Here is a 26943-nt window from a genome sequence, read left to right on the forward strand (position 1 = left end):
TATGCGCATATGTAGCCTACATGGAGTGGGTTTTACGCATGTTCAAAATGGGAGTTAGCTAAAATAATGTAGACCTACAGATACAAAGGTGATGTCCAAAATGTGATCTTTTAATAACGTTTTGGTGATTAAGATTTATTGAGCCAAACCCTTTATTGATAGGCTTGGCTACTTGCTGATGTCACGACTTCCGCCGAAGTTGGTCCCTCTCCTTGTTCAGGCGGTGTTCGGCGGTCGACGTCACCGACCTTCTAGCCACGCTGATCCATTTTTCATTTTCCATTGGTTTTGTCTTGTCTTCCATCACACCTGGTTTCAATCCCATCAATTACATGTTGTGTATTGAACCCTCTGCTTCCCCTCATGTCCTTGTCGGTGATTGTTTGTCGTATGTTTTGTGCAAGTCATGTTCTGGTGTGCGACGGATTTTGTACCCTTTTATATTATTTTTGTATATATTGGTTTTCTGAGTTTTTTAGCATTTATTAAACTGCTCCGTTTATACCAAGTTCACTCTCCTGCGCCTGACTTTCCTGCCACCAGCACGCACCCATTACAGGTGAACGCACTGGGCATGACAAAAAAATACAGCATTCATTGAGGGGAGGCTATACTTGGTTTTTAATCAAATGAAACGAAATGGCAAAAAACATTTGTTTTTATGTTTATTAATATGAGGGTTACCAGCACAAAAAGTGCATCTCCTCTCTTGTTCAATGAGCATAAGGGCACTGTGCTTCATGGCTGGATAGGTTGAACTTCCGCTGACATATTTGTTATAATAAAAAAATCATAGCATGAGAAATAAATACACAATGAGTAACGATAACTTGTTTATTACACAGGGTACCAGTACCGAGGCGATGTGCAGGGGTACGAGGTAACTCAGGTAAATATGTACATATAAGTAGGGGTAAAGTGACTACTGTAGGCAACAGGATAGATAATAATCAGTAGCAGCAGCGACGTGATGAGTCAAAAGAGTTGGTGCAAATGGGGGGTCAATGCAGATAGTCCAGGTAGCTATTTGGTTAACTATTTAACTAACTATTTAGCAGTCTTATGACTTGGGGGTAGAAGCTGTTCAGGGTCCTGTTGGTTCCAGACTTGGTGCATCGGTACCACTTGCCGTGTGGTAGCAGAGAGAACAGTTTATGACTTGGGTGGCTGGAGTCTTTGACAATTTTTAGGGCATTCCTCTGACAGAGGTCCTGGATGGCAGGGAGTTCGACCCCAGTGATGTACTGGGCCTCACTACTCTGTGTAGCGCCTTATAGTCAGATGCCAAGCGGTTGCCATACCAAGCGGCGATGCAGCCAATCAAGATGCTCTCAATGGTGCAGCTGTAGAACTTTTTGAGGATCTGAGGGCCCATGCCAAATCTTTTCAGCCTCCTGAGGGGGAAGAGGTGTTGTCATGCCTTCTTCACAACTATGTTGGTGTGTGTAGACCATGCTAATTTCTTAGAGATGTGAACACAGAGGAACTTAAAGCTCTCGACCCTCTCCACTACAGCCCCGTCAATGTGGATGGGGATGTGCTCAGCACTTCCAAATGGAAGGGTAATTGTTTGTCACCTGTAGCTCCATGAAATCAGCAGAAACCAGCTCAATAACTGAATGCAAGCACAAACTTCTATCAAATCTGCATTTCCCTGTATTGTGGATAGGTCTAGGCTGCATCTTGAGATCAATAGATTTACCATTCAAATAAATGATTACCATTATATTATGTAGTTAGATTGGTAAAAACAAAGTCAAATTGACTGTATGATTCTATAATTGATTCATTAATTCATACGTGGCTATCTGAAAAATGGACATACAAATGTTCTAATGTAATGATGTTGAATTCAGAAGATGCCCAATGATTGAACAGAGCAGTAGCAGAGTATATCTGTCTGGATCAAGTGCCATTTTGGGACTGGCTAATACACCTTCTTTTCTGCTGAGGAGGGCTGTTCCTACTAGTCTGATGACAATGAACAGTGACACACCAGGCCTGAGGGGTAGAGGTGCTGGTAGAGGGCAAAGCACTGTGACTCCACATAGAATTGACTGCCTCTGCATTTACTGCTTCTGCCCCTCACCCCGCCCGGCGCTGTCCTCCTCTCCACGCTGTTCCACCTGCATCTGTAATTAACATTAAAAGCAGCTAGAGCTAATTTACAGCCTCCTCCTCCTCGTCCCCCTGGAGGCTATCTGCCGGTGGGAGGGTGTTGCTTGCCACACAGGCCAATTTAGCTACCCCACACCTATCTGGCAAAGGTTATTCTGACACAACCCAGTAAACACTGTCACAACCTCCTCCAATTAACACCGCTCACAGCAACACAAACCAGAACAACTACATAAGTGACTATTACTCCGAGTAGCTAAAGAAGCCGGTCAACACATGGTTACACCATTCTGATTAGACCTGGACTGTCATTTTATCCATGACAGAGTATTCATATAGATGTTTCAATTCACACAATGATATAAGAGCTCCGTGTTGTAATGTACATCAGCGTGCGTACCATATCATTAGACTGCGCATGGTTACAGTAGTAGACATCAGACATATCACAGATGTGCTCCGGATCACCTGACCTCAGATCAGCTGAGGGGCCCAACACAAACAGCCGTTCCAACAAGGCCCCTTTGTCTGGTCTGTACAGGACCTGACCGGGGATCTGCTGCCTGACACAAACACCTCCCAGACCACAGACAAAGACCCTTTGTTCCCCTGCATGGACCTGACTGGCTGTACTCACTGACTGGCTGGTTGGTCAGCTCTGGCTCTGCAATTGACGAGTGCATCTGGACCACAGTGAGAAAGGGAGTGAGGGTGGTAGAGAGGGAGAGAGAGTCAAAGAGAGCAAGGGAGGGTCCAGATGGGAGAGCGAAACAATCTGAGAAATAGAGAAAGGTTAAAGGCAGAAAGAGCATAAGTGAAGTAGCAGACTGTCCCAGTGCACTAGCAGCACTGCCATCATTCCCCTCAGTGCACAGACAGAGAGGAGGAGATATGGGGAATATGCCACATTCCTCTTTTCCAGATACTCATCATGTCCTCCAGGCAGCCCTCCTGGCAGTAGCAACAACAGCAGAGCCAACCAGAGCTTAGTCCCTCTGCCCAGCCCAGCCTTCAACTACCTGTCCCACTCCATCCTGGTACAAGGGCCTTGATCACACACTGACAAATTAACTGTGATACTCTAGTGTAGTTCAGTACAGTGGAGAGAAAGAGAGGACCTCACATTAGCGAAACCCTGACAAGTAGTGCATCTCCTCACTCCATTTATTCTGTAGATGAGTGAGAGCATATAAAAAAATTGCATTCGGAAAGTATTCAGACCCCTTGACCTTTTCCACATTTTGTTACATTACAGCTTTATTCTAAAATTGATTAAATTGTTTTTTTGCTCCTTAACAATCTACACACAATACCCCATAATGACAAAGCAAAAACAGGTTACTTGACATTTTTGCAAATTTAAAAAACGGAAATATCACATTTACATAAGTATTCAGACCCTTTACTCAGTACTTTGTTGAAGCACCTTTGGCAGCGATTACAGCCTCGAGTCTTCTTGGGTATGACGCTACAAGCTTGGCACACCTGTATTTGGGGAGTTTCTCCCATTCTTCTCTGCATATCCTCTCAGGCTATGTCAGGTTGAATGGGGAACGTCGCTGCACAGCTATTTTCAGGTCTCTCCAGAGATGTTAGATAGAGTTCAAGTCCAGGCTCTGGCTGGTCCACTCAAGGACATTCAGAGACTTGTCCCAAAGCCACTCCTGCATTGTCTTGGCTGTGTGCTTAGGGTCGTTGTCCTGTTGGAAGGTGAAACTTCCTGAGCGCTCTGGAGCATATTTTCAAAAAGGATCTCTGTCCTTTTCTCCATTCATCTTTGCCTCGATCCTGACTAGTCTCCCAGTCCCTGCCGGCAAAAAAAATCCCCACAGCATGATGCTGCCACCACCATGCTTCACCATAGGGATGGTGCTAGGTTTCCTTCAGACGTGATGCTTTGCATTCAGGCCAAAGAATTCAATCTTGGTTTCATCAGACCAGATAATCTTGCTTCTCAGTCTAAGAGTCTTTAGGTGTCTTTGGCAAACTCCAAGCGGGCTGTTATGTGTCTTTAACTGAGGAGTGGCTTCCATCCGGACACTCTACCATAAAGGCCTGATTGGTGGAGTACTGCAGAGATGATTGGCCATCTGAAAGGTTCTCCCATCTCCACAGAGGAACTCCGGAACACTGTCAGAGAGACCATCGGGTTCTTGGTCACCTCCCTGACCAAGGCCCTTCTTCCCCGATTGCTCACTTTGGCCGGGTGGCCAGCTCTTGGAAGAGTCTCCATTTAAGAATGATGGGGGCCCTTCCCCAGATCTGTGCCTCGACACAATACTGTCTCGGAGCTCTATGGACAATTCCTTCAACCTCATGGCTTGGTTTTTGCTCTGACATGCACTGTCAACTGTGGGACCTTATATAGACAGGTATGTGTCTTTCCAAATCATGTCCAATCAATTGAATTTACCACAGGTGGACTCCAATCAAGTTGTAGAAACATCTCAAAGATGATCAATGGAAACAGGATGCACCTGAGCTCAATTTCGAGTCTCGTAGCAAAGGGTCTGAATAGTTATGTAAATAAGCATTACTGTTTTTAATGTTTTTTTAATACATGTGCAAAACATTCTAAAAACCTGTTTTCGCTTTGTCATTATGGGGTGTAGTGTAGATTGCGGAGGAGCCTTTTTAATGTAATCAATTTTAGAATAAGGCTGTAATGTAACAAAATTTGGAAAAAGTGAAGGGGTCTGAATACTTTCCGAATGCACTGTATGCCTAAGTTGTACTAGAGCTCCTGGCTACACATCTCACGTGACCTGCAGTTACTCAGGCAGGCACAAGAAAAACATTTGTCCACATAATGAATGCTGATGATTATCATGCGTTATAATGCAGTGCAGATAGACTCAAGGGAACACGGATTAATATCTCGCTGAGACCATGAATGGCTCAACAGCTTAAGATTCCTTTGAAGCAGGGCTTCTCCACCTTCTTCCCTCTCAGACCTAATGACATTCCACCTAAAGCCAGGGACCCAACGACAGACCAAACTTTAACAGCAGCGCTAATTTGATAAATGCTGTAAACTGCTAGAGCTAGCTGAATTCATTGTTGGCCTGAAATGTGAACAAAGTTTGTGTTACTGTGATCTTCCCTGACCCATTGAAAACCCACCGAGGCCCCTTAGGGAAAAGGTTAAGAGGACTCAAGTGGCTGGAAAAATCCCATCCTGAACTCTCCCTAGGTCTGGACGTCTGATGTGATGTGATGATGTGCGGTCCGATGTGATGTCAAATGTGTGCCTACATTGTGCTTAAGCAGTTCAAGCATGGCTATAATTAGACCACACGGTCTTTGCCCTGTGTTTTGCATGTCTCTCTCTCTCTTTCTCTCTATGACGGTAGCTAATGCAAAGTGGATGCAAACCGGGCATGATATGGCAACACAAGGACAGCTATCTAGAGCCACTGTATGTTACCATGAGCTTCAGTGTTCTGCGGTGCTGGGTGTCTGTCACTGAACCAGCAAACAAACAACAAACCCATAAGAGAGCTCAGCCAATGTATGGCAGAGCATGGGACTGTTAGATGGCGACTGCGGGTGTGAGACAAACACGTAGGCTATATTCAATTTGTGACTTCCCGTTATGTAACACCCCCCCTCCCTTCTCTGCCGTCTGAGCCCTAAATGAAACCTGTTCTGGAGGGAAGGCAGACCTATGTGCCAGAGCGGATCAGCATCCTCCAACCCCCTACCCCCACCACTCCGGGCCTCACGGTGGGAAAATTACAGTAAGGGTCTGGGAATGGTGCAGCCGGGCCGGCTGGCCCTTGTTTGTTCTTGCTCCGGTCAGTCACCTCCAATCACGTCATCAGAGGTGGCTAGACTGGCCCTCTTAACGTGATTAGCATCCCAAAGCTAAGTGTGGAAGCAGCACCGAATGAGGAACAGAGAGAGACTACAGAGATACAGGGCCCAAAGAGCGAGAGAGCAGCCATAGAGAAAGAGAGAAACAGGAGAAAACAGAGAAAGAGGGAAAAGAGAGTGAACGAGAGCTGGGCGAGTGTATAATGAGTGTCTAGGAGAAGAGAGACTTTCAAGAGATGAGAGTGGACATAGCGCCTGAAACAGATAGAGTAGGCATGGGGGACTTTCCAGAGCTTAGTGACAAGGATAAGCAGAAGCGGGGGAAGTTCAGTATAGACCAGATTGAGCGTACAGAACATGCTTCACAACCCAGCAGTGTGCCACGCTGCACCTTTTCTTTTCTATGTCAGCTCAGCTTAGCCAGAGATGCTATATATAATGACAAGATGGTCTCGTCTCTGCTCTAACAATGGGAGTCGTTGTCCCAAAGGCGGGAAGGCAGGCGGTCTGCTTATTAAGCAGAATCGGTGTGTTCACGCGTGGACAGATTTTGACGGGAGTGGACCCTCTCGTTTCGCCTCTTCCTCTCTGGCTTAGCTCAGTGAGTCAGTTTCCTCTGAAGGTAGATAAAGGGAGTGGTCCCTTTCCTAGGCCATCAGGATGAGAACACACACAATACAATTTTATGGTCTTCATTTGTATTGTCCCTCGCACATTTACCTATAGAAATTAGTCATTTTAGCAAATCAGCTCATACTAAAGCATGCTGGTTGCACACTCCCACGTCTTCACACACAGTCTGCTCTCGACACTGTTCCAAAGCTTGTCATTTTGGCACTACATTGCAGCTCGATTTCAATTCACATTTGGGACTGTCCTGGGGACATTCTATAGAACATTCCACAGTTACATTTTTTTATACCCAAGAAAAGGGAACCATCTCTATTGTGTCCAATAAACTGATTGCCTATTTCCTAAAAGAAAGTCTAGCTAAACAAACTAAGGTTCATAGTATTATGTGACCACAGTACAGATATGAACGTAGCTGTTATTCAGGCTCATAAATAGATGTAAAACACAACGACGGCTGTGGAACAAAACCTTCAAGTCTGCATATTCAATGAGATCCACAGTGAGTGTTTGTGTCAATACAGCCCAGTTCTATTGATTCTTCTGACAGCAGTAATTCAGTGGAGGGTGCTCTGTGTCTTTGTTGCTCTCCTTTTATCACTGCCTCTGCATCAGAAAGAGCTATCAACAAAACACTGGCCTCTTCAGGTTACACCAGGAGGGAATCTAGGGGTTGTTTAACCTACAACATGAACACAATCGCCTTTTCTGATATGAAGAGGAGACAGCTGGTTTAAAGGAAGAAGGTTTGACGTGTGTTCTATACTAAGATGATGGGCACTATGGTATACCACTGTTCATTTTGGCACTCTGTTTTAGATTTAGTCTAGCCTTAGTCATTTTGACTAAAATAGCATTGTCTTAGTCCCATTTTTGTCGTTTTAGTAGTTATTTAGTCTAGTTATTGTCAAAATGATGAAAACAGTGGACCGTTTTAGTCAACTAAATAAACATTTATTTTTTGTCATTTTTTGTCACATCACATTTTTATTGCCTCATTAACCTATAGTAAACATAAATCACTGACTTCCATGTTCACCAACATAAATAGGCTGGTTCTATCAACATGTTTTCCTGCATAACATCCGATCGCATGATTTTCTTCCCAACAGCCAACAGCAGATTACAAATTACACCCCTTAACAGGGCTCCAGCCTAACATTTCACCAGCGCCACCAACTTTTCCAGTGCCACCAGCCCATGACTTGGTAGCACCCAAAAAAATGTTGCGGCGTCACGCAATAAAAAAAATGCTTTTTCATTCACCTTTTAAAGTATTTCATAGTGCTTTAGACTGTGTAATAGACTACTGAGATATTTTGTGGCGCAACCTAATCCAGTGATTGTCATGAATTGTGAGTTAACAATAGGGTATTGTTATATTTTACTGTTAAAATAGGGCTCCCGAAATGGCAATTTTTTTGGGTTCAATAGAGATGAATTTGCCTACATCTTTAAATACATCAATATCATAGGCTAATTTTGGGGCTTATTCAACATGAGGAAGTGAAAACTCAAAACACATTAGCTAGATCACTAACACTAAATACAATACCCACTGCTAGTAGCCATGTGTTAATCCAACAGTAAATATAATGTCACTTTTTGTTGTTGTTGCAGTTGTAGCCCTGCTACCCTATGCACACGCAATGGCCAATGTGCAATTGCGCATTTCGCGCGCTTCATATCTGAAAGCCATATCAAATATCTCGGTTGTAAAAATAGTTGCTATTGAGCTCAAATAAAAAGTATACCCACAGAAAGCTGAGAACAACAGTAGTTGTTTCCAAAGTCATGTACAGTGCATTCGGAAAGCAGCATCAAGCTGTGGGGATTTTTTCAGCGGCAGGGACTGGGAGACTAGCCAGGATCGAGGAAAAGATGAACGGAGCACATTGGCCACGTTACAGCCTTATTCTAAAATTGATTAAATATTATTTTTTTCCTCAGCAATCTACACACAATACCACATAAGGAAAGTCAAAACAGGTTTTTGGAAATTTTTGCAAATCTATTAAAAATCCAAAACCGAAATACCGAGATAAGAATTCAGACCCTTTGCTATGAGACTCGAAATTGAGCTCAAGTGGATCATGTTTCCATTTATCATCCTTGAGATATTTCTACAACTGGATTAGAGTCCACTTGTGGTAAATTCAATTGATTAGACATGATTTGGAAAGGCACAGACTTTTCTATATGAAGTATAAGGAATTGTCCGTAGAGCTACGAGACAGGATTGTGTCGAGGCACAGATCTGGGGAAAGGTACCAAAAAATATCTGCAGCATTGAAGATCCCCAAGAACACAGTGGCCTCCATCACTCTTAAATGGAAGAAGTTTGGAACCACCAAGACTCTTCCTAGAGCTGGCCGCCCGGCCAAACTGAGCAATCGGGGAAGAAGGACCTTGGTCAGGGAGGTGAACCTTCCAGAAGGACAACCATCTCTGCAGCACTCCACCAATCAGGCCTTTATGGTAGAGTGGCTGGACGGAAGCCACTCGTCAGTAAAAAAACACATGACAGCCCGTTTGGAGTTTGCCAAAAGACACCTAAAGACTCAGACCTGAATACCAAGCATCACGTCTGGAGAAAACCTGGCACCATCCCTACAGTGAAGCACGGTGGTGGCAGCATCAAGCTGTGGGGATTTTTTCAGCGGCAGGGACTGGGAGACTAGCCAGGATCGAGGAAAAGATGAACGGAGCAAAGTACAGAGAGATCCTTGATGAAAACCTGCTCCAGAGTCCTCAGGCAGTAATCGCTGCCAAATCTGTTTCAACAAAGTACTAAGTACTTAAATAAAATATATAAAATCCTGTTTTTGCTTTGTTATTATGGGGTAGATTGATGAGGGGAAAAAAACTAGTTCATTTTAGAATAAGGCTGTAACGTATCAAAATGTTGAAAAAGTCAAGGGGTCTGAATACTTTCCGAATGCACTGTATTTCCTGCAATTGGACTTTTTAAAATTTTATTTAATCAGAAGCCTTTTTTCTCTCTCCCGGAGGGCACATAGAGTGGCTCGCTCATCAACAGCAGCAGGTCCCAGCAGAACAGACCCCAGCAAACAGGCCCAGGGGGTGGGCAGACACTTTAATTACTGGAATCATGAGGTTTTTATAATGCACTTTACTGTTTGACCAAATCATGGTTGTAGCTGCCCAAAAAAATAGGACATTTGAAAACTTTTGAGTGAGGTGACCTTGTAATGAATGTTCAGCTCGCACACAATCAATTACAAATTTAACTCGCACAGCCAAGTCAAAGGGTCACAACATGCCAGAAAAGGGTTTCAGTCTGGTGCCCTGCTCCTTTGCATGTTGTAGCTATATTGTAATCAAAGTAGTGGAATGATAGGCTGCAGAAAACAACTAGCTAGCAGTATCAATCTGTTAGCCTACCTAAGCGTATATATTGGGATGGTGCTCTTTCAGATGTCTCTTGAGGTAGGTCGTTTTTTTCTCCGTCAACTTGTGGGTGCTAACTCTATCTTCTCTTGTGGTAATGTTGCATTCAGTCTTTGTTGAATCTACACGATAAGTAAAATGTCTCCAAACATTTCCCCTTTTTCTACCGGGAGATTTTACCACGGCATGCCTCTTATTGGCATCAGTGATTTGTTGCCGCCAGATTGCAAATAACATCTCAATCTATCCAAAAACTCTTGTCCAGTCCACTTACTAGTCAGATTTTAGTCACAGAGATAATTTAGTATTGTCTCGTTTTCATCAACCCTAATGAAAAATTATGTTTATTTACACTGTATAAAAACATAACTGCAACATGTAAAGTGTTGGTCCCATGTTTCATAAACTGAAAAAAAATATCCCAAAAATTTTGCATACGCACAAACAAATTATTTCTCTCAAATTCTGTGCACAAATTTGTTTACATCCCTGTTAGTGAGCATTTCTCCTTTGCCAAGATAATCCATCCACCTGACAGGTGAGAAGCTGATTAAGAAGATGATTAAACAGCATGATCATTACACAGATGCTGGGGGCAATAAAAGGCCACTCTAAAATGTTTTGTCACACAACAATGTGCAATTGGCATGCTGACTGCAGGAATGTCCACCAGAGCTGTTTCCAGAGAATTTAATAATCATTTCTCTACCATAAGCTGCCTCCAATAATGTTTTAGAGAATTTGTCAGTACATCCAACTGGCCTCACAACCACCAACCATGTAAAACCACGCCAGCCCAGGACCTCCGCATCTGGCTTCTTCACATGCGGGATCGTCTGAGACCAGCCAACCGGACAGCTGATGAAACTGTGGGTTTGCACAACCAAAGAATTTCTGCACAAACTGTCAGAAACCGTCTCAGGGAAGCTGATCGTCATCACCAGGGTCTTGACGTGACTGAAGTTCAGCGTCGTAACCAATGTGGGCAAATGCTCACCTTTGATGGCCACTGGCACGCTGGAGAAGTGTCCTCTTCACGGATGAATCCTGGTTTCAACTGTACTGGGCAGATGACAGACGTCGTGTGGGTGAGCGGTTTGCTGATGCCAACGTTGTGAACAGAGTGCCCCATGGTGGTGGTGGGGTTATGGTATGGGCAGGCATAAACTTCTGACAATGAACACAATTGTATTTTATCGATGGCAATTTGAATGCACAGAGATACTGTTATGAGATCTTGAGGCTCATTGTTGTGCCATTCATCTGCTGCCATCACCTCATGTCTCAGCATGATAATGCACAGACCCATGTCACAAGGATCTGTACACAATTCCTGGAAGCTGTAAATGTCCCAGTTCTTCAATGGCCTGCATACTCATCAGACATGTCACCCATTGAGCATGTTTGGGATGCTCTGAATCTACGTGTACGACAGCGTGCTCCAGTTCCCGCCAATATCCAGCAACTTCGCACAGCCATTGAAGAGGAGTGGGACAACATTCCACAGGCCACAATCAACAGCCTGATCAACTCTATGCGAAGGAGATGCGTCACATTGCATGAGGCAAATGGTGGTGACACCAGATACTGACTGGTTTTCTGATCCATGCCCCTACCTTTTTTAAAGGTATCTGTGACAAACAGATGCATATCTGTATTCCCAGTCGTGAAATTCATAGATTAGGGCCTAATTTATTTATTTAAATTGACTGATTTCTTTACATGAACTGTAACTCAGTAAAATCTTTGAAATTATTGCATATTATTTTGTTCAGTGTAGTCATAGTTTATTCTGGGTCTATTTAGTCAGTTATCGTCTCCTCAATTGCCACTGAAAAATATTATTTTGACGAATATTTGTGTCACTATTTTAACACTGTGGTATACTGTGGATGTTCTAGGATGACAAAACATTGTCAGAGTTGAGATTATTTCACAGAAAACAATAATGTTTTATGAGTTTTGTCAGAGTTTAGAGTGATGAAAAGTAGCTCGCTAACAGCTATTTCACATCTCGTCATTAAGCAAGCTAACAAAAGTGGAGCCGTTGCTATGGATACTCACACACGGAACGGAGGGGGCTGTGCGGGGGACAGATAGAGACTAGCAGTTAATGGATATACTAACTATGTGGGCCTTAAATTTGGCAGAAGCAATTTGGGCCCCGGTATGGTAGGGCCTGAACGTCACAGGCATGGGTAGGGCTCGGCCTAAATTTCATGCCCGTGCAGGGCTTTAGTGTATGTGTGTGTGAGAGGCTGGACCACAGACGGAGGTAAAGAGAACAACTAGGACTGCCTCACACAACAGAGACTGCTAATGAGCAGAACAGAGACCAGAGAATCTTGGAAACTAATGTAGACAGATAGATGTTTGTCAAGCATTTCCTCAGCCTAAAACCTCTCCTACTGTTTTCACTATCAAACTATTTTGAAAGGAGAATAGTGGGGACTGCTGTGATGAACATCACAGTCCAATCAAAGAGGAGGACACATAGGTCATGTGACCAATATAAGCAGAGTCATCAGACTGCTCTACCCTTAGAACTTCAACGATCATGTCAATTATCCAGGTCTAATAAAATACCAACTTAGATATAGGCTATATCTCCACTTTATGCTGTTAAACTCTAAATGTCAGCAATTCCTTTCCTTTATCCAATCATTTAATAAACTGTTAATACATCCAAACTTGATTTACAAAGCCCCTTACAGTGCCTTGCAAAAGTATTCACCACCTTGTTATTTTTCCTATTTTGTTGCGTTACAACCTGTAATTTAAATTGATTTTTATTTTGATTTCATGTAATGGACATACACAAAATAGTCCAAATTGGTGAAGGGGAAAAAAATTACTTGTTTCAAAAAAATTCTAAAAAATAAAAAACTGAAAAGTGGTGTGTGCATATGTATTCACCCCCTTTGCTATGAAGCCCCTAAATAAGATCTGGTGCAACCAATTACCTCCAGAAGTCACATAATTAGTTAAATAAAGTCCACTTGTGTCACATGATCTGTCACATGTTCTGAAAGGCCCCAGAGTCTGCAACACCACTAAGCAAGGGGCACCACCAAGCAATCGGCACAATGAAGACCAAGGAGCTCTCCAAACAGGTCAGGGACAAAGTTGTGGAGAAGTACAGATCAGGGTTGGGTTATAAAAAAATATCTGAAACTTTGAACATCCCACGGAGCAACATTAAATCCATTATTAAAAAATGGAAAGAATAGGGCACCACAACAAACCTGCCAAGAGAGGGCCGCCCACCAAAACTCACGGACCAGGCAAGGAGGGCATTAATCAGAGAGGCAACAAAGAGACCAAAGATAAACCTGAAGGAGCTGCAAAGCTCCACAGCGAAGATTGGAAACCCTGAAGGAGCTGCAAAGCTCCACAGCGGAGATTGGAGTATCTGTCCATAGGACCACTTTAAGCCATACACTCCACAGAGCTGGGCTTTACGGAAGAGTGTCCAGAAAAAAATAAGCAAACATGTTTGGTGTTCGCCAAAAGGCATGTGGGAGACTCCCCAAACATATGGAAGAAGGAACTCTGGTCAGATGAGACAAAAATGTAGCTTTTTGGCCATCAAGGAAAATGCTGTCTGGCGCAAACCTAACACCTCTCATCACCCCGAGAACACCATCCCCACAGTGAAGCATGGTGGTGGCAGCATCATGCTGTGAGGATCTTTTTCATCGGCAGGGACTGGGCAACTGGTCAGAATTTAAGGAATGATGGATGGCGCTAAATACAGGGAAATTCTTGAGGGAAACCTGTTTCAGTCTTCCACAGATTTGAGACTGGGATGGAGGTTCACCTTCCAGCAAGATAATGGCCCTAAGCATACTGCTGAAGCAACAGTCAAGTGGTTTAAGGGAAACATTTAAATGTCTTGGAATGGCCTAGCCAAAGCCCAGATCTCAATCCAATTGAGAATCTGTGGTACGACTTAAAGATTGCTGTACACCAGCAGAACCATCCAACTTGAAAGAGCTGGAGCAGTTTTGCCTTGAAGAATGGGCAAAAATCCCAGTGGCTAGATGTGCCAAGCTTATAGAGACATACCCCAAGAGACTTGCAGCTGTAATTGCTGCAAAAGGTGGCTCTACAAAATATTGACATTGGGGGGGTGAATAGTTATGCACGCTCAAATGTCCTGTTTTTTTGTCTTATTTCTTGTTTGTTTCACAATAAAAAATATTTTGCATCTTCAAAGGGTTAGGCATGTTGTGTAAATCAAATGATACAAACCCCCCAAAAATCCATTTTAATTCCAGGTTGTAAGGCAACAGTATAGGAAAAATGCCAAAGGGGTGAATACTTTCGCAAGCCACTGTATGTGCAGGTGATGAATCATGAGTAAATCAATCTACACACATGCACGCAGTGTCGCACACACATCATCATGGCATGCTTACAAATACAAAACGTCACAGAGAGCCCTCAGCAGGGTTGGGGAGTAACTGATTACACCACGTTTCCATTCAAATATTTCATGCGGATGAATTACCTGACTCATGAAAAAAGTCACAACCGGGCTGATGGAAACAGGAAAACAGACAATTTGTTTGTTTGATATGGTGGGATTTTTTTGGTGTCTTTAAAAGTATTATGTAAGGAATGGTGGTGGAAACGTCTTTAAAAGCAAACATTGATATAATAACCATCATTTTTTACTTGGAGTCATGCGATATGATGTTGTGTGGTCTTCCCACTACCACTCGGGGAACCATGCAGTTTATTAGGCTACAAATGAATTAAGTTACGATGAACTTCACAGGGTGGTGAAGGTTCAAGGTGATGAGCTTGATGCTCCTTTCCAATAAATATTGAGGGTCTTATTCTGGTGACATGATGATCGATGCTTGGCTGCCGTTTGACAAATAAAAAATATCTTGTGATTATCCATAATAATCTCATCATGTAGGCTAGCCTACCCGCACTGTATCTGAGAGCTGTTGGCTAGAGGGCATGTGCCGAGACCAGAGTGGGCACACCATGTGCCGAGACCAGAGTGGGCACACCATGTGCCGAGACCAGAGTGGGCACACCATGTGCCGAGACCAGAGTGGGCACACCATGTGCCGAGACCAGAGTGGGCACACCATGTGCCGAGACCAGAGTGGGCACACCATGTGCCGAGACCAGAGTGGGCACACCATGTGCCGAGACCAGAGTGGGCACACCATGTGCCGAGACCAGAGTGGGCACATCTGCTATATAACGCAACAGTTTTTCTGACAAAACCATCAGTAGAGTTGAAAATGCGATGCCAACCAATTTAGCTTGTTTTTTTTCGGTACATGGGAATTTAACCACAAAATATATTTTTATGTGACTATGTCATCACGCACTGCCTTTTATCTGCAATAAGTCTGATGGAAATGCACTTTTGTTTCATGCCGATTTTAAATTCAGAAAGGATGTTTGCGAAAAAATACATAATTACACATTTCTGTTTTCTCAATGACATTCAATTCAGCATTGAAAAAAGGCCCAAGTTTAAGTCTGACTACTGTTATGACACACAAAATGCGTTTGATGGATTCTTTTTGTCTTCTTCTATTGCTGCTTAAGGGGAAAGTCATCCAAAATGAATAATCAGATTATGTTACTGAGTTTGGGTAATCCAAAAGTTACATTACTGATTACAATTTTGGACAGGTAACTAGTAACTGTAACGGATTACATTTAGAAAGTAACCTACCCAACCCTGGTACTAATGGTCAGTTTACCACCTGGACCAACTCTGGACCCACTCTTCCCATACACATAAAATACACAGTCTTTATAAACAGATGGTCCAAACATTCCTCTCAGAGAATGAGGAGAAATAGGTGGAAGAGATAGAAATGCCTGTTCACACATGGCCTACATCTTATCCACACACACACACACACACACACCTCGGTCTAATACACAGTGCACAATGTATTACTCTGACCGTCCCTTGATAGTAAAGTGTGGCCTAAGCATTAGGTAAAAGAGTCCAGTCCAGTTGGAGTTAGTGTGACATGAGTTTAGTCACTTCCTCCTCACACTGCTAATGATGAGGCAGATGGGTTTCGCTGCCTGGACAAAGGTCAAGTCAAGCAGCATAATCACATATCCTGAAAAACCTTTACTGCATGCACTCTGCTTGGCAAATATTATCTCTCTCTCTCTCTCTCTCTCTCTGACCCTCTCTCTCGATCTCTGTTCACGTCTCTCTCTGACACACAGAAAACAAACAAACACAAAGAGCGACATGGTTTCACACCTTTTTGTGAAAAGCGTGGTGTGAAAATCAAGCCCATGAACACTTAACACACTAGACGTTGTTCCTCTCAGGTCAGACACACACCGATTTATTCTCACACACACGCCAACATTCCAGACATGCTTCCATTGCACCTGTAGCTACATATTATTCTGTATTGTAATCACTGCTGGCTAGAGATTTCACAGTCTTGCATTCTCATCCAATTAAATCCCTCATTAGCTGGGCTTTAAAACTAATGCTCCCCATTCCCCATTCATCTACGCTTCACTAACAAAAAAAAGCTCAGGGTAGCTGTTCTGAAGGTTCATGCCATCTCACCAATTCCTTAATGACCCTCTGGACACGCCCCCTCTCCTGCCAACTCACCAAACCTGAACTCACTCTGATAATCAGCATTCCTCTCCCTTCCTCAGCTATAAATGCAGTTTATCTCTATTTCCATGTGTTTGGTGTTTTTGGTGGCCTGAGTTTAAGTAAGGAGCTGTCCATGTGTAAATAAGACTGCATAACGCTGACTTCCTTGCCTGTATATATAGTGAACTCTGAAAGTACTGGGACAGTGACACATTTGTTGTTGTTTAGGCTCTGTACTCCAGCACTTTGGATTTGAAATGATACTATGAGGATAACATGGACACTGTCAGCTTTAATTTGAGGATATTTCCATCCATATTGGGTGAACCATTTAGAAATTACAGCACTTTTTGTACAAAAGTATTAGGACATTCACTTGTGTATTCAAGTAGTAAAAAGTATTTGGTCCCATATTCCTGGCACGCAATGACTACATCAAGCTTGTGTGACTACAAATTTGTTGCATGCATTTGCTGTCTGTTTTGGTGGTTTCAGATTATTTGGTGCCCAATAGAAATGAATAGTAAATAATGTAGTGTCTGTTTTCTTGTAAATAAGAATAGAATGTTTCTAAACACTTCTACATTAATGTGGATGCTACCATGATTATGGATAATCCTGAAAGAATTGTGAATGACTGAGAAACTTAGGAGCACATATCATACATACACCCCCCCCAAAAAAAATACTTATTTCCCTCATTAAAATGCAAATCAATTGATAACATTTTTGACATGCGTTTTTCTGGATTTTTTTGTTGTTATTCTGTCTCTCACTGTTCAAATAAACCTACCATTAAAATGATGGACTGATCATTTCTTTGTAAGTGGGCAAACGTACAAAATCAGCAGGGGATCAAATACTTTTTTCCCTCACTGTATATGCCTTAGAATACTTCCTTTGTCTGAATGTATGTGTACAAAACACCTTCCTAATGTTGAGTTGTGCCCTCAGAACAGCCTCAATTAATCGGGGCATGGACACTACTATACCACGTTCAAAGCCACTTAAATATTTTGTCTTGCCCATTCACCCTCAATGGCACACATGCACAATCCACGTCTCAAGGCTTACAAATCCTTTTTAAACCTGTCTCCTCCGCTTCATCTACACTGAAGTGGATTTGACAAGTGACATCAATAAGGGATCATAGCTTTCACCTGGTCAGTCTGTCATGGTGTTCCTAATGTTTTGTACACTCTGTGTGTGGAGATATATCTCTCTCGGTGATGTCCTTTGTTCCTGATATACACTTTAACATTATCCTATTTGTTATGGCACTTTGCTTTGAATAGCCTAATATGTAGTATCCCCCAGAACCACTACCTCATATCATAACTTGTATCACAAACTTACCTACTGCCTTGCAAGCCATCAAATCTTCCTCCTTGCGCCTCTGTGTCCTTGTACTGTGCCTTGAATAAATACCCTGAAGGTAAGGAACTTGTCTGTCGGCCCTGCATTAAAGACCAAAATTGGCTAAAGAAAATTGTGATAAATAAAGTATACCAGTTTTATTTAAGGACCAAAACATTGACAGCTGTGCCATACAGGTTGCAAAATAGTGAGGAGGAAAATTTCTATGTACTGATTCCATGGCATATGGTTTATGAACTGATACACAAAACGATGCCGAATTCAAAACTTGAGTTTTATTTATTGTTATACAAAATTGTTGAAAGCTATAGAATATTTTTTTGTGTGTGTATATATCAATATATATATATATATATATATATATATCACACAAGTATGTGGACACCCCTTCAAATCAGCGGATTCGGATATTTCAGCCACATCGGTTGCTGACAGGTGTATAAAATCGAGCACACAGCCATGCAATCTCCATATACAAACATTGGCAGTATTATGGCTTTAGTGAAGAGAGCTCAGTTACTTTCAACGTGGCACCGTTATAGGATACCACCTTTCCAACAAGTCAGTTTATTACATTTCTGCCCTGCTAGAGCTGCCCCGGTCAACTGTAAGTGCTGTTATTGTGAAGTAAATGTATAGAAGCAACAACCGGCTCAGCCATGAAGTGATAGGCCACACAAGCTCACAGAACGGGACCGCCGAGTACTGAAGCGTGTAGCGTGTAAAAATTCTGTCCTCTGTTGCAACACTCACTATAGCGTTCAAAACTGCCTCTGGAAGCAACGTCAGCACAAGACTGTTTGTCAGGAGCTTCATGAAATGAGTTGCCATGGCCAAGCAGCCACACACAAGCCTAAGATGACCATGTGGAATGCCAAGTGTCGGCTGGAGTGGTGTGAATCTCGCCGCCATTGTACTCGGGAGCAGTGGAAACGTGTTCTCTGGAGTGATGAATCAAGCTTCACCATCTGGCAGTCCGACGGACGAATCTTGCAAGGAGAACACTACCTGTCCCAATGCATAGTGCCAACTGTAAAGTTTGGTGAAGGAAGAATAATGGTCTGGGGCTGTTTTTCATGGTTCGGGCTAGGCCCCTTAGTTCCAGTGAAGGGAAATCTTAACACTATAGCATACAATGACATTCTAGACGATTCTGTGCTTCCAACTTTATGGCAACAGTTTGGGGAAGGCCCTTCCCTGTTTCACCACGACAATGCCCCCGTGCACAAAGTGAGGTCCATACAGAAATGGTTTGTCGAGATCAGAGCTGTTGCCAGAGAATTTAATGTTAATTTCTCTACCATAAACCGCCTCAGACATCGTTTTAGAGAATTTGGTAGTATTGTCCAACCGGCGTCACAACCGTAGAGCACGTGTAACCATGCCAGCCCAGGACCTCCACATCCGGCTTCTTCGCCTGCGGGATCTTCTGAGACAAGCCAACTGGACAGCTGATGAAATTGAGGAGTATTTATTTCTGTAATAAAGCACTTTCTGTGCGAAAGAAGTTATTCTGATTGGCCTGATTAATTTATTTAAATTGACTGATTTCCTTATGAACTGTAACTCAGAAATCGTTGAAATTGTTATGTGTGTGGATATCTATCATCTATATCTCTATCTCATGACAAAAGTATGTGAACACCTGCTTGTATAACATCTCATTCCAAAATCATGGGCATTAATATGGAGTTTGTGTGTGTGTCCCCCCCCCCTTTGCTGCTATAACAGCCTCGACTTTTAAACCCCCTCTACGTTCCGTTCTATTGATGAACAACATACAATCACTGGAGAACAAACTGGACAAGCTCCGTTCAAGACTATCCTATCAACAGGACCTGGAGAATTGTAATATCCTACATTTCTAGGAGTCGTGGCCAAACAAGGACATGGATTTTTTTATGCATCGGCAGGATCGAACGGCAGCCTCGGTTAAGCTCAAGGGGGTGGTGTCTTTTATTAACAGCTGGTGCACAATCTCTAATATTAAGACAGTCTTGAGGTTCTGCTCGCCTGACTTAGAATAAGCTGTAGACTATATTATTTACAATTGAGTTTTCATCTAGATTTTTGTAGCTTTCTATTTACCACCACAAACCGATGCACTAAGACCACACTCAATGAGCTGTATAGCAGAGGAGGTTGGTGGCTCTAAGACCACACTCAATGAGCTGTATAGCAGAGGAGGTTGGTGGCACCTTAATTGGGGAGGACGGACTCGTGGTAATGGCTGGAGTGGAATCAGTGGAATGGTATCAAATACATCAAACAAATAGTTTCCTTGTGTTTAACGCCATTCCATTAGCACCGTTCCAGCCATTATTATGAGCCGTCCTCCCCTCAGCAGCCTCCACTGCTGTATAGGGCCATAAGCAAACAAGAAAATGATCATCAAGAACCGGTGCTCCTACTGACCAGGGATTTTAATGCAGGAAAAATGAAATTGGTCTTACCTCAATTCTACCAGCATGTCACCTGTGCAATTAGAGGAGACAAAACTGTAGATCACCTTTACACCCCACAAAAACACATACAAAGCTCTCCCTCGCCCTCCATTTTGGCAAATTTGACCATATCCTCCTGATTACTGCTTACAAGCCAAAACTCAAACAGGGAGTATCAGTGATGCGCTCAATACAGAAGTTGTCCGATGAAATGCATGCTAAGCTACAGGACTGTTTCACTATCACAGACTGGAATATGTTCCCGGGATTCATCCCATGGTATTGAGGAGTTTACCACATCAGTCACCGGCTTCATTAATAAGTGCATCATAGATGTCTAACCAGAAGACATGGATTACAGGCAACCTCCGCACTGAGTTTAAGGCCAGAGCTGCCGCTTTCAAGGAGCGGGACACTAATCCGGACGCTTATAAGAAATCCTGCTAAGACATCTGACGAGCCATCAAACAGGCAAGGTGTCAATACATGACTAAGATCGAATCCTACTACGCCTGCTCTGCCACTCGTTGGATGTGGCAGGGCTTGCAAACTATCACGGATTACAAAGGGAAACCCAGTCGCGAGCCTACCAGACAAGCTAAATGTCTTCTATGCTCGCTTCGAGACAAACAACACAACCATGGATGAGAACCAGCTGTTCTGGACGACTGTGTGATCACGCTCTCCGTAGCCAATGTGAGTAAGACCTTTAAACAGGTTAACATTCAGACTTGATTACCAGGATGTGTACTCGGAGCATGAGCCAACCAGCTGGCAAGTGTCTTCACTGACATTTTCAACCTCTCCCAGACCCAGTCTGTAATACCTACATGTTTCAAGTAGATCACCCTAATCCATGTGCCCAAGAATGCCAAGGTTACCTGTCTAAATGACTATTTCCCCTTAGCATCTGTAGCCATGAAATGCTTTGGAAGGCTGGTCATGGATCACATCTACACTACACAATTATCCCAGAAACCCTGGACCCATTCCAATTCGCATACCGCCCTAATTTATTTTTACCCATCTACCAATAGGTACTCACTTCTGTCATCATAAAGTGCTTTGAGAGACTAGTCAAGGATCATATCACCTCTACCTTACCTGACATCCTAGACCCACGCCAATTTGCATACCGCCCCAATAGATCCACAGATGATGCAATTTCTATTGCCCTACACACTGTCCTCTCCCACCTGGACAAGAGGAACACCTATGTGAGAATGCTGTTCATTGACTACAGCTCAGTGTAGGACTGAACACCCTGGGACTGAACACCTCCCTCTATAACTGGATCCTGGGCTTCCTGACAGGCCACCCCTAAGTGGTGAGAGTAGGCAACAACATATTCGCCACACTGACCCTCAACACAGGGGGCCCCTCCTGTACTCCCTTTTCACCCACGACCCACAAACGTCCTTACCCATCATTAAGTTTGTTGACGACACGACGGTGGTAGGCCTGATCATCGACGACAATGAGACAGCCTATAGAGAGGTCAGAGACCTGGCAGAGTGAGACCAGCTGATCGTGGACCACGGAAAACATCAACATGGCTGTACACTCTTAGAAAAATGGTTCCAAAAGGGTTATTTGGCTGTCCCCATAGGAGAACCCTTTTGGGTCCCATGTAGAACCTTCAGTTGAAAGGGTTCTACATGGAACCCAAAGGTTCTACCTGGAACCAAAAGGGTTCTTCAAAGGGTTATCCTATGGGGACAGTTGAAGAACCCTTTTAGGTTCTGGATAGCAGATTTTTTGTAAGAGTAGTGGGGCGGGGCGTAGGTGTCAAGTTCCTCTGTGTCCACATCACTAAGGATCTATCATGGTCCACACACAACAACACAGTCGTGAAGAGGGCACGACAACGCCTCTTCCTCCTTAGTAGGCTAGAAAAGATTTGGCATGGGCCCTCAGATCCTCAAAGTTCTACAGCTGCACCATTTGAGAGCATCTTGACTGGCTGCATCACCGCTTGGAATGGCAACTGCTCGACATCTGGCTGCAAGGCGCTACAGAGGGTAGTGCACACGGACCAGTACATCACTGGGGCTGTGCTCCCTGCCATCCAGGACCTAGATACCAGATGGTGTCAGAAGGCCCTAAAAATTGAGCCTACAGCCACCCAAGTCATAAACTGTTCTCTCTGCTACCACACGGCAAGCAGTACCGATGCACCAAGTCTGGAACCAACAGGACCCTGAACAGCTTCTACCCCCAAGTCATAAGACTGCTAAATAGTTAGTTAAATAGTTAACCAAATAGCTACCTGGACTATCTGCATTGACCCTTTTTGCACAAATCTTTTTGACTCCTCATATATGCTGCTGCTACTGTTTTATCTATCCTGTTGCCTAGTCACTTTATTCCTAGTTATATGTATATATCTACCTCAACCTCGTACCCCTGCACATGTTATCGTTACTCAATGTTGGAAAGGGCCCGTAAGTAACCGTTTCACTGTTAGTCTGCACCGGTTGTTTTACGAAGCGTGTGACAAATATAATTGTATTTGGTTAGAGTAGTTCTGAAATTGCTTTTAAAACCTTCCCGTATCATTTTTCACTCACTTTTGCATCAAATGCAATTTTGTTTCTTCTTCATAATGAAATGATGTTGCACATGCCACCAATGTACCCATTTACAAAAAACACAATCTCAATCGAATCTGCCGAGGCGACAGCTCTCTTAGCAACACAATGATGATGCGTGAGTCAGCTGTTTGTTCAACCGCAAACGCTCGTAATTGCTAATAACCCATCGGCAACCGCCCGACTATGTAATGAAGTGAAAATCTGAGGCCTGCACCCGACCCTAACCCGCAAATATAGAAAATACACTGTACGGCCAGATGGTGGAAGAATTTTTTGACAGGCCTTTTTAGGTGGGCCTATGTTTCTTCTTATTTCTGACATTTTGTTAGTCAACTTGTCTATAATTAGATGCATGCAGCTTTTCTTCTGTCATTACTTGTTGCTCTAGAAGACTAAATAAACCCTTGCTCACCAGAATGTCATAAATCGATAGAATGAATGCTTCATCTAGTTGACATCGGTAAAGTTTTTCTCTTTCATCTCTGCTTCTCTGTAGTCGCAAAGATGTTTAGGGACTGGGGAGAAAATTAAATAACTCAACAACAAGAAATGGGAAAAAATGTTCGGGTAAAATTTCCAATTTTACTGGTTTTAAGGAAATTATGAGCTGTTAAAATGACCCAACGTGTTTTTGATAAGATTTCAGTTCGGCTTGGATTAATATTTTGTGTGATTTTAAAAAATACTATCAGGTTTCATGATGCTGATAAAGATGGCACCTTTACAGGTGGTCCCTAACCATGCATTCATTCTCTCAAGATGCTGAAAGAAAGAAATAATATTTCTCCACTCCTGTTCCCGAGTCAATTTACATTTGGTCTATAATTTTACTGCAAGATATGCTTAGATCTGTTAATATTATATTAAGCTATTTCAGTGTCCAGACTTCAGTTGGGCTGCTATTCCATTTAACCCATCTGAACAGTACAGTTCCCATGATGTGCCATTTTGAAGTCCCGGTCTTGTGACTGTCGAATTTGTATAGTGCCTCACAATCATTACACATAACACAGCCGGCCATCATCCTCTTTTACCACTTAAATCTTTCCCAAAAATTAGACTACTGTTCTGGCCCTCCCCTCTGTTTATTTTCATCTCTCCATATTACAGCTTTTCTCTAATACTTTTTCTGCCAACATTCCCAAAAGCATTTGGCAATTGGTGTATATTTGGCATGCAACAGTTAGGCCCTAAAGCTTAGGCTTAGGCTACGCACTAACAGCAGATACAAATAATGAAAGAAAAACCTAAATGTAGCCTACAGATATGAATTAAACAAGAATTATACATTTTATGGATTTGTAATGCAATGTTTTCTCTTTATTCAACCCGCCCGCCACCCACCCACCCTTCATCCACACAATTACTCTAAACCTCCAGACCCGCTGAAATCACTACAACACAACACGTCATTGGACATCCAGAGATGACCAAAGGTGTGAAATGCCACTCTGAGTTTTCCACCCTTGTTCAGAGAACTTGATCCCAATAACGGAAAGAGTCGAGAATGTCCGAAGAGAAACGATTGAGCACAGGCTGAGGGGCGCTGTCCACCACCGAAACCGGCTGAATATTATTCTGAAATAGGTACTTCGATTCATGTGGTAAAAAAGTTGAAACTGAAGAAGTTGTGGTAGCTATTAGATGTTATTCAATCACAAACAGCAATTACTGTCTGAAAATGGCATTAGCCCTGCAATAACTTGAAAATGTGAGGCGTTTATTTATCAATATCTGACAACCAGTCGCATTCCTTTCCCTTTCTTTATTATAGGTTGCGTAAACCATAATCAAAACTACGAATGTGCCAATGCCAGTGTAGGCATACACGAGCACACGAGTCGATTCGAGGCAAGATGAATATACAAGTCTAGATGCATCCCCACAGCAAACTGAGACTAAGACGCACACTATGCTGGTATACAGTTGAAATAATGACAGCCATTAAAACATTAATCTGACTTCTTAATTAGATTAATGTCTGAAATTGCGTAACGATTGATTTGATTGATTAAAGGCATGTAATTCGGCAAAGAAAGGGTGTTGGCTTTGAGGCAGGGAAATAAAAATGGCCGTGTGAAGTTCCCACCCAATTATTCGACCAGATATCCTACATGTGTGTAGGCTATTTGAGAACAATTTAATATCTTCATCAACTATATCGCTTGGGTTTACTTCACAGAATCAACTAATTTGGCATTGACACCACCCAAACGTTCAAACCAGCAGATAAAGCCCACAAATGGTGTCCAGTTTTAGGCTGTATTCTATACCCCGGTTACATATATAGCCCAGTGGCTATTACACGCTTATTTCTGTACACTTGATAAAGCAGCTCGCACACCGCGAGATCAAATAAGGAAGGGCAAGGGGGCATAAATGTGCGATTAAACATGCCACTAAGATTAATTGAAAGAGGGATTCTCGAAACTGGTCAGTGCACGGTTTATTGTAGACAGACAAGCTCTTAGTGAAAGCCAAAGTGCATTAGCTGTAGGCAAAACAGGTTCCGATTTCAGCACCATTTATGTGAACAGCTCATCGATATTTTCCCGTAACCGCAACGCTGTTGGTTTAAACCAATAAATTACACCGCCAGTAGCTCTTCCCGCCAGTAAAGGTAATAATTACTTTAAAATATGGCGGACCAAATAAGCTTCTGTAGCCTATACTCTTCAATCACAAGCTATAGCCACTGTGTGTGTGTAGCCTCATGCGTAGCCTATCCATCACACACATTCAATGCAAAGAATTGCTAGACCGTGGCACTTACTTCATCTGTTTCACGATGGTACTTTTTCCTGACTCCCCAGCCCCTGAAGGGATGAAAAGAGACAAGGGGCTGTAAAGTACATAAATGCTGTAGTTTTCATTTATATTCACATTCATAGTCAGATTAGCGTCTGGCTATGGAACCAGAAAGCGGGTGTGTAATTTTGACACTTCAGATTATGGACAAGAAGCCGAAGGCCACCCCTCCTCCTGAAGCATCTTACCAAGCAGGAGTAGTTTTACGTCTTTCGCGGCAGTGACTCCATCTTCTTTTAGGTTTTTCTCGATAGCCTTGCTCCTGTCCAAAGCCGCTCTCTCCTCGGCGCTCAGTGTACATCCCATGACTACACAACCTCTGATCTTCTTGATATCCAAAGTAACGGTTGGCGAGGACCAAAATATACCAGCAATTATTTTCCCTCTTTCTTCCTTATCCCTCTCTAGGCTGGCTGACTCGCTCTCGTTCCACTCTCTCGCGCTCTGTCGGCGACTAGTTAAAGCATTAAAAAAATCCCCCACGATAACGTTTGACACTTGTTTGTAAAAAGCACTGGTCTTCGTATATTGCCCTCACACGGTCGTTTTTTTCGGTGTTGTTGTGCTTGGTCCGCGGGCTGGGAAACTCTACTGGGCGGCGGCGACGGCTGCGAGCGCTCGCATCGTTTAGCTTGTTCAATGTAGGGGGAGAGCGCGCTTGGCTCCGCACTCAGACAATCTAGCTGACGTCAGGACCAATCAGCGCAGGAGACATGCTCGATCCACCATCCTGGTGGCAGAGTACCGTTTTGCACTGCCTGTTTGACAGTCTCAAGTCATTTTTTAACATTTTATTCTACAGGGGTTAACTTTTCGGACAGGGATTTCTGTAACAGAGCAGGTAGCTTTCCAGTTCTGTCAGATTTACACTGATATGCAAAGGACGAAAAACAGATTGTCTCTCTGGGCTAGGTGTGATCTTATTAAATCATAATTGGCTTGTAATTAACTTATTATGCAAATAGCACACAGTTCATCTAATTATGGGTCGGCAGGTAGCCTAGTGGTTCAGAGCGTGTCGCCAGTAGCCAAAGGTCACTGGTTCGAATCCCCTAGGTGAAAAGTCAATGTTCCCTTGCACAAGACACTTAACTCTAATTGCTCATGTATGTAGCTCTGGATAAGA

The 26943-nt window shown here is 43.1% G+C and overlaps 1 protein-coding gene across 2 annotated transcripts in view; it reads right to left on the reverse strand.

The window, feature by feature from the left end:
• The window catches only part of LOC106560843 (guanine nucleotide-binding protein G(o) subunit alpha), a 143784-nt gene extending 117320 nt beyond the window's left edge, over positions 1-26464 (reverse strand). For both annotated transcript variants that reach the window (XM_014124202.2, XM_014124203.2), the window contains exons 1-2: positions 26006-26464; positions 25783-25825 (exon numbers count right to left, since the gene is read on the reverse strand). In XM_014124202.2, coding sequence (XP_013979677.1) covers positions 25783-25825; positions 26006-26123 — 161 coding nt within the window. In that variant the 5' untranslated portion in view covers positions 26124-26464. The remainder of the gene's footprint in view (positions 1-25782; positions 25826-26005) is intronic.
• Positions 26465-26943: the final 479 nt, after the last annotated feature.

The sequence above is a fragment of the Salmo salar genome, chromosome ssa10 (assembly GCF_905237065.1).
Source record: "Salmo salar chromosome ssa10, Ssal_v3.1, whole genome shotgun sequence".
NCBI lineage: Eukaryota > Metazoa > Chordata > Actinopteri > Salmoniformes > Salmonidae > Salmo > Salmo salar.